General features: G+C 39.2%; 1 protein-coding gene across 1 annotated transcript; it reads right to left on the bottom strand.

Moving 5' to 3' along the window:
• Positions 1 to 656: 656 nt before the first annotated feature.
• Positions 657 to 9034, bottom strand: ccnl1a (cyclin L1a). Its single transcript, XM_043702177.1, has 6 exons — positions 8082 to 9034; positions 7577 to 7681; positions 7309 to 7450; positions 6511 to 6622; positions 6102 to 6194; positions 657 to 1423 (listed from the first exon to the last, which is right to left on the bottom strand). Exons 1-6 carry the CDS (start codon positions 8190 to 8192, stop codon positions 1069 to 1071), a joined length of 918 nt encoding a protein of 305 aa, XP_043558112.1. The 5' UTR covers positions 8193 to 9034; the 3' UTR covers positions 657 to 1068.
• Between the last annotated feature and the right edge of the window lie 6 nt (positions 9035 to 9040).

The raw sequence follows: 9040 nt of genomic DNA, 5'->3' as shown, positions 1-9040 counted from the left end.
AGTGAGTGTGTGCACTTTGGTAGGAAGAATAGAGACATGAGCTATTTTCTAAAAAGGGGAGAAAATTCAGAAGTCTGAAGTGCCATGGGAGTTGTAGTCCGAAATTGTCTCAATGTAAACTTGCAGGTTGAGTCGAGTTAGGAAGGCAAATGCAATGATGGCATTTATTTTGAGGACTTTAATATAAAAGCAGTCATGTACTTCTGAGACTCTAGTCAGAACACATGTAGAATATTGTGTCCAGTTTTAGGCCTCATTACCAAGGATGTACTGGCCCTGAAGCGTGTTCAGAGGAGGTTCATGAAAATTAACCCAGAAATGGAAAGACTAACATATGAGGAATGTTTGAGGACTCTGGGTTTACACTCGGAGTTCAGAAGGATTGGGGGGGAACCTAATTGAAACATACAGAATACTAAATGGCCTGGACAGAGTAACTTTGGGAAGTTGTTGTTAAAATAAACTACTCCAAACAGAAGGTTTGATACAAAATTCAAAAGAATGCACAATTCTCAAAATTTAAAGAACGGGAGCAAGGAATTACATTTCAAAAGGGACCACGAAATTATAAGTTTTTGTTCTGTCAATTTGAGTGACTATGTTAACCAAACTTGTTTAAACTAGTTTAGACTTCAACTAAATCCAAATAACACACAAGCTTTTCATTTTTTTTTATTTTCTGTAAAAAAATGTATGACCACATGCAGACTAAAAACCAGTCTAACAAAGTAATCACCACAGTTTTAATAAATGAACTCATATTTAAATATACCCGGTGTCCATTTTCATTGTATAAAAATAAGGTATACATCTACAGCAAACTCCTTTCAAATTCTGTAGAATAGAGAAAAGCTCTGCATACATAAATTTGTCCATGGTTAATTATACAGTCAAATAAAGTATTTTTGAAAATATGCAAAAATTTTTCCATTTGTTTTCCCATTAATGATCTTTGCATAAACCAAGTAACCTTTTAAACAAACCACTTATAAAAAGCATCATTTACAAGTCAATATTCTATACACAAAGTAATTACATTTAGGTATTGTAATTAAATTAACTTAGTATTTACCGACGATGCCTACTATGTCCTGAGTGACTACTGCTATGATGTTTACTTTTATGGGATCTTTCATAAGAATGCGACCGCTCATGTCTGTCCCTATGATGCTCTTTTTCATGACGTCGTTTCTTTACAAGATCACAACGCTCCCTGGACTTACTACGGCTATGGGATCTACTATGTGATTTCTTCCTCTTGTGACCATGCCTTATAGAAATTTTTGTTTCCTCACCGCGATGAGATTTTGATTTGATGTGCGGTGATACATGATTGTGACGTCGACGAGGGGACATGCTGTGACTATGGGATCTGCTCCTTGATCGGGAACTGTAAGTCCCAGATCTACTTCTTCTATTATAGCTAAAAGAAATCGGAAAAAAAATTAAGAACATTGCAAAACCATATAACCAGCACCATTGAAAATATAGACTCAGCTTCATTAAGAGAAGAAAATATACTTCTAAATCCATCAAGAACAAGTGTAAACACACAACAACAGAATTTCTATTAGGTCTTCCGTAGCAATATATCTGGCCTCAACTAACTTAGACTTAAATAGGCAACAATCAAGAAAGGTTACAGATCACTACCATCTTCACACTTCAGATGCACATTAACTGGGTACTGACAAGGAGCTGTGATGCTCCTGCAAATCCTTTATCCGATGTTTCTATGAAAGTGATTTTAAATACTTAAGTATGAACACTGCCTGCTGAAAGTTATCCAAGCATGACACACAATACAAAAACGTGGATGACAGCCAAGAAGTGGGCGTGTTTTGGGAACGGGACCAGGAGGAAGAGAAGGAGATTGACATCATAATTATCCAGATTACTTAGTCAAAAAGGCATGGGATATTTGGTTACTACCACCACTGTTACTCCAACCTTTGTTTATAATTTGATAAAACAATTAAAAGAATATTGGGGGCAGAAGTTTAGAGATTAGATTCCCTACAGTATGGAAACAGACCTGTCGGCCCAACAAGTCCACACTGACCCTCCGAAGAATAACCCACCCAGACCCATTTCCCTACCTTATACTTACCCTGACTAATGCACCTAACATTATGGACAATTTAGTATGGACAATTTAGAATGGACAATTTAGAATGGACAATTTAGAATGGACAATTTAGAATGGACAATTTAGAATGCCAACAAGTCCACACTGACCCTCCGAAGAATAACCCACCCAGACCCATTTCCCTACCCTATACTTACCCTGACTAATGCACCTAACATAATGGACAATTTAGAATGGACAATTTAGAATGGACAATTCACCTGACCTGCACATCTTTGTGGGAGGAAATCGGAGCACCCAGAGGAAACCCACACAGACACGGGGAGAATGTGCAAACTCCACACAGACAGTTGCCCAAGGCTGGAATCAAACCCGGGTCCCTGGTGCTGTGTGGCAGTAGTGCTAACCACTGAGCCACCCCACAGATCTTGTACTAGATTTTTTTTTAAAGAGGAAACAGGAAATAAAAAGGATAAGGCAGTTCTTTCCTTTACCTCGCATCCATAACTCGAATCTTTTCCCATCTCAATAACTCAGGATACTCAAGCCTCACTTTCACCATAGCCTTGGAGAGGGCTAGGAACAGATAGTATGGGAAGGTATTTAATTGGGGGAGGGGAATTATACCTCCATTAGACATGAGCTGTGGAATATAAATTGGGAACAATTGTTCTACAGGAGGCGAACAAAAGCACAGAGGCTGTTTCAGGAGCACTTGTTGCGAATGTTGGATAGCTTTGTGCCACTGATTCAGGCAAGGAATGGTAACGTAAAGGAACCTTGGATGACAAGAGGAGCTTCTTTGGAAAAAGGAAGCTTACGAAGAAGGATCTGACACAGCTTTAGAGGATTACAGGGTAGCTAGGAAAGAACACAAAAATGGACTAATGAAAGCTGGGAAGGGCATTAAAAAGCCTTGGCAGAAAGAATTATGGAAAACCCAAAGGCATTCTACACTTATCTGAGGAATAAGAACGATCAGAGATGGTAGGGTCCCTGGAGTCTTAAGAGGTAGGGGAGGTTCACTAGAAAGGGGGACCATGTTGATAGCGAGGACACAGTGGACCAGATTAATAGGCTTGAACAGATTGATATTAAAAAAGTGGATATGCTGGAAATTCTAGGAAGCTTAGGGTGTAGGTTTGATATCCAGACGTTTCATTACCTGGCTAGGTAACATCATCAGTGGCGACCTCCAAGTGAAGCAAAGCTGTTGTCTCCTGCTTTCTATTTATATATTTGTCCTGGATGGGGTTCCTGGGGTTTGTGGTGATATCATTTCCTGTTCGTTTTGAGGGGTTGATAGATGGCATCTAGATCTATCTGCTTGTTTATGGCGTTGTGGTTGGAGTGCCAGGCCTCCAGGAATTCTCTGGCATGTCTTTGCTTAGCCTGTCCCAGGATAGATGTGTTGTCCCAGTCGAAATGGTGTTTTTTCCATCTGTGTGTATGGCTACCAGGGAGAGGGTCGTGTCTTTTTGTGACTAGCTGGTGTTCGTGTATCTTGTTGGCTAACTTTCTTCCTGTTTGTCCTACGTAGTGTTTGTGGTAGCCCTTGCATGGAATTTTGTAGATGACGTTGGTTTTGTCCATGGGTTGTACTGGGTCTTTTAAGTTTGTTAGTTTTTGTTTGAGTGTTGGTGGGTTTGTGTGCTACTAGGATTCAGAGGGGTCTTAGTAGTCTGGCTGTCATTTCTGAAACTTCTTTGATGTATGGTAAGGTGGTTAGGGTTTCTGGTTGTGTTTGGTCTGCTTGTCGTGGTTTGTTCTTGAGAAATCTATGCACTGTATTTTTTGAGTATCCGTTCTTCTTGAATACGTTGTATAGGTGGTTCTCCTCTGTTTTCCAAAGTTCGTCTGTGCTGCAGTGTGTGGTGGCTCATTGGAATAGTGTTCTGATACAGTTTTGTTTGTGTGTGTGTGTTGGGATGGTTGCTGGTGTAGTTAAGTATTTGGTCAGTGTTTGTCCAACCTCAAACTGAGCTACAAACCTTCGCAAACCTTGCAATTCTAGGAAGCATCAAGCTAGATAAGCCCCCAGTACTGGACCAGATATATCCAAGAATACTAAGGCAAATGAGGAATGATATTGCCGCGCCTCTGGTGATGATCTTTGCATCCTCACTCTCCACGGGAGTAGTACCGGATGACTGGAAGGAGGCGAATGTTCTCCCTCTGTTCAAGAAAGGGAATAGTGAAATCCCTGGGAGTGAGATACCAGTTAGTCTTATGTCTGTGGTAAGCAGTGTACTAGAAAGAATTCTGAGAGATAGGATTTATGACAATTTGGAAAAACATAGTTTGAATAAAGATAGTGAGCATGTCTTTGAAGGGGGCAGGTCGTGCCTCTCAAGCCTATTGAGTTCTTTGAGGGTGTGACGAGACAAGTTGATGAAAATCGAGCAGTGGAAAATCTTTATGGATTTCTGTAAGGTATTTGATAAGATTCCCCATGGTAGGCTCATTCGGAAAGTTAGGAGGTATGGGATATAGGGAAATTTTGGCTGTCTGGACACAGAATTGGCTGACCGCAAGACGATAGTGAGTGGTAGTGGATGGAAAGTATTCCACTTGGAGGTCAGTGACCAGTAGTGTCCCACAGGGATCTGTTCTTGGGCCTCTGCTTTTTGTAGTTTTTATACAGGAATTGGGATAATAGGTGGAAGGGTGGGTTAGTAAGTTTGCTGATGACACAAAGATTGGTAGTGTTGTAGATAGTGTCAAGGACGGTTGCAGACTTCAACTCGACAGTATGCAGAACTGGGCTGAGAAGTGGCAGATGGAATTCAATTTGGATAAATGCAAAGTGATTCATTTTGGAAGGTCGAATTTGAGTGCTGAATACAAGGTTAAAGACAGGATTCTTGGCAGCGTGGAGTAACAGCAGGATCTTGGGGTCCACGTCCATAGATTCCTGAAAAGTTGCCACCCAAGTTGAGAGGGTTGTTAAGAGTACATATGGTGTTTTAGCTTTCATTAACAGGGAATTGAGTTTAAGAACTGCAAGATTTTGCCGCAGCTCTTTTAAAACCCTGGTTAGACCACACTTGGAATATTGCGTTCAGTTCTGGTCACCTCGTTGTAGGAAGGATGTAGATGCTGTAGAGAGGGTACAGGAGATTTACTAGGATGCTGCCTGGACTGGAGGGCTTGTCTTATGGAGACAGGTTGAATGAGCTAAGGCTTTTCACACTGGAGAGAAGGAAGAGAGGTGACTTAATAGAGATGTACAAGGTAATGAGAGGCATAGATAAAGTAGATAGCTGGAGACTTTTCCCCAGGGTAGAAATGGTTATCATGAGGGGTCATAATTTTAAGGTGATTGCAGGAAGGTAGAGGGGAGTAGTAGAGTCAGAAACATTAGGGACATTTAAACAAATGCTGGACAAGCACATGGACAGCAGCAAATTGAGGGGCATGTAGGTTAGGTTGACCTTAGATTAAGATAAATGGTCAGCACAACATCATGGGCCAAAGGGCCTGTACTGTTCTATGTTCTAAGCAATGTATCACGAGACTAACTCGTAACGCATTAAATTTCTGACATTCTACATTTCCTGTCAGTATTTTGTGCTACACAGCAGAAATGTAACAAGTAGCCCATAACTGTTATTACCACTACCAATATGTTTGTGTAAAAGAGTAACACTGGAGATTTTGACATTAGAGCACATTTACATGAATGATGGAAGCTTAATTAGGCAAGCAGAATACAACTTCAAAATAAGAAGCAAAGTACATGAAGCAACTAGGTCCAATTATTCTCACTACCCCTGATTGGTTCTATATAAAATTATTTCCCTAGCACTGGATTACAGATTACTTTTCTATATAATGAATGCCAAAAAGTCATGGTATAACATATTAGCAATTAGATTCATACATTTTAGATTCCATTTCTTAATCGTTTATTTCCAGTAGAGTTATAAAATGCTAGCCTTGGATGAAGGATTCTGCCATTATTACAAGCTACAAATCGCTTACATCCACTAAATCAGGTACAAGTACTTACTGCCTTCGTGGTGAACGGGACCTTGATCTTGTTCGTGACCTTGAACGACTGGCACTCCTACTGTTTCGGCTTGGTTTACTTTCTTTTCTCAGCCTATATATTTTAGGCAACAAGATTTTTGAAGTATTATGCTGACTTGATTGTGCTGATATCACATCTATAAATATGACAATTTTGAGTAACAGCACCTCAATAACCAAAATTTGCAATAGTATGTAAACAGTAGGGAGGAGTGACACTAATCAATTAGCTCCTTCAAAGAATTGGGACTTATCCTCCAAGTCCTCCACTTATCCTCCTCCACTTATCCTCCAAGATTGAGATTGAGAATCGATCTCTCTCACTTTGGTCAACTTTTAATATTTAAAACCCCATTTCTAAATAGAGAGTGAAATACTTGATTACTAACCCGTTGTATGGACTTTTAGAGTTCAACTGACGGTCTTCAGGCTCCTTTTTGATTGCTTTAGCATTCTGAATTCCAGGCGTCTTGTCTTCGGACTTAGCTTCTCTGGGTGAACCTAAACACAAAATCTGACTTCATTTGAAATTCTAAGCATTTTAGACAGCACATTAACTCTGAAGCATTTTTAGGACTATGAATAACTTCAAATGCAAAATAAAGTCTAAATATTTATTTGAAACTTAAAACAACAAATGGACACCCATGTAAGTAAACTGGAGCAACTGCAAGTCAGCAGATCCAACAGAAAAGCCTGGGACTAGACAATTAGCCTGCCAGAATTCATTAAACAATATTTGGATATTGCATCAATGCCCAGTATCTTAATACAGAAATCTGCCAGAGGGTCAACTGATCCAAGTCTCTCTCCTGTATGGTATTAACACTCTGCAATGTAACTAAAGTGCCCTCTCCAGGTCTCCCCATGAGGATGCACAGCCAATTGAAAGATGGTGTATTGTGTGGCAGGAAGAAGAGTTTGGAGGGATATGGGCCATGTGCCGGCAGGTGGGACTAGATTGCGTTGGGATAACTGGTCGGCATGGACCAAAGAGTCTGTTTCCGCGCTGTACATTTCTATGACTCTAAGAACGTATACATTCAGTTTACTTTGCTTCTCACGTTGCTCTAGCAAACTGAAAGTGAGAAGCAAACGGATACCAAAACAGCAAGCATGAAAAATTAGCATGTTTTGTATAAAAGACATACGACGCATAAACACTCCATTACATTTCATACACTTACAAGGTTTAGAACCTGGAGAGAAGCCTCCCAAAGTGGAAAGTGCAGGAGTTCCATCAGGGTTCAATCCTTTGGCTTTTAATTTAGCTTCCTGTAATGCAACTTTCCTCTTCTCTACTTCTTTCTCCACATGCTCATAGTTAGGCTGTGAAGACATAATTTGCCACATTTTGAGAGAAACTAAAAGCTATCAGATTCAACACTATACAATGGAGACCTCATTTTTACCAATTATACCATTTCCTCAATACTAAAGTAGTGTTTAACTGACCTTCTTTCGGGTATAAAGTTTCAAAGTCGTGATGCAAATATCCTGGATTTCCTCTTCTTTTGCACCAAAAAGCACAAACCAATGAGGGCGATTTGGTAAAACAATCTGAGTAAAGAAAAAAATAAACTCAGGAATATAAAATACGTTAACACATACAACACTGAATTACAAGTGTCTACTAGTGAAATTATTTACTGCAAACCATGGGGATTCTAACCATCTTATAATTTCCTTTACCCCAGGGAAAAACATCAAAGAGAAACATTTAGATTTATCAAGTTCCCATCTGGAAAGTATTAAGATTGAAAATAGGTACTTCTTTGCCTTCAGATTAGTGTGCAAAGTATCAGTATTTCATCAGGCACTCATTCAATTGGGTGTTCGAACTAGAGAGCTCGGATTCAAAATACTGTAGGCTGATTAAGCTTTAACCATCTAAATAATTTAGAGAATAAAGTATGACTACTTCCAGATGCTCTCTTTTATTTAGTCTCTCTGCACTCACTTGTAAAGCTCTAGCTGCAAGGTAGATGCATGCACATGCTATGGTTTCTGGCTTAAACCGGACAAATACACTTGTGCGCAGACTGTCATTCATGTAATTCCTGAAAGACATTAGAGACAAAATTTATTAGAAATTAATCAACTCCAAGTTTATAGAAGAAAGGAGACTTGTGGCATTGTTCTTTTTTCTTAGTTGAAACAATATGCCCTCTGATATATTAGAAGTCTGCGCTGAAGGTATTGAAATATGAAATAAAACTAAACAAACATTAAAGGTATTATTTGAAATATAGAACATACAATACAGACCATTATAAAGCCACATTTTGATTCTGTAAATACAACTTGAACAAATATTGTATGGAATTTTCCAAAATAGTCGATTGACATTCTCTGGCAGCTATCAAGGAAGAGCAATATTTAAACTAAGGTGAACCTCAAGAATACAAGCATTCTGGAAATTGAACAATAAAAAAACATAAATGTGCTCACACTCCATGGCTTCCCAGTGGAACAATGAATTACAACTACAAAATAAACCCCATGTTAAAAGGGACCAACTTGCACAACATTCACTACTTATTGAAGATGCATAATGGAACATCAAGATTAACTCACATTTTTCTCAAGTTTCTTCAGTGGTAAAATGCATGTGAGACAACAGGGCACCATGCAAAGCACAAACAATCAGTCAATCCTCAGTGTGGGGCTGTCAGAAGCAATTTAAGAAATGCAAAGAGCCTCTCCAACACAAAATTATGTTCAGTGCTCCTACTCCAATCCCTTACTGGAAAGATAAATAATTGCAAAGCTCCATTGAGATTATGACCTTGATGTTTATAATATATACTGCACAAATTCAAATTTTCAAAAATGTTCACTGGCCTTCGTGCCTGCCACTTGAGACCAAAGGGGTTTTCAGTTAATCATGCACTACAGTTGTGGGTATTATACCAATCC

This window comes from Chiloscyllium plagiosum, chromosome 13, assembly GCF_004010195.1.
Source record: "Chiloscyllium plagiosum isolate BGI_BamShark_2017 chromosome 13, ASM401019v2, whole genome shotgun sequence".
NCBI classification, from domain to species: domain Eukaryota; kingdom Metazoa; phylum Chordata; class Chondrichthyes; order Orectolobiformes; family Hemiscylliidae; genus Chiloscyllium; species Chiloscyllium plagiosum.
The sequence above is the reverse complement of the archived record's forward strand: the minus strand, read 5'-3'. Positions and strand labels throughout refer to the sequence as shown.

Excerpts from the sequence above, each read along its gene's own strand:
- ccnl1a (XM_043702177.1), bottom strand. The coding sequence starts at position 8,192 with ATGTCTTTCAGGAATTACATGAATGACAGTCTGCGCACAAGTGTATTT. Across the intron at positions 7,451-7,576 it reads AACTTTATACCCGAAAGAAG|CCTAACTATGAGCATGTGGA; the intron begins GTCAGTTAAACA and ends ATGTCTTCACAG. Across the intron at positions 6,623-7,308 it reads CTCTCCAGGTTCTAAACCTT|GTTCACCCAGAGAAGCTAAG; the intron begins GTAAGTGTATGA and ends TTTTGTGTTTAG.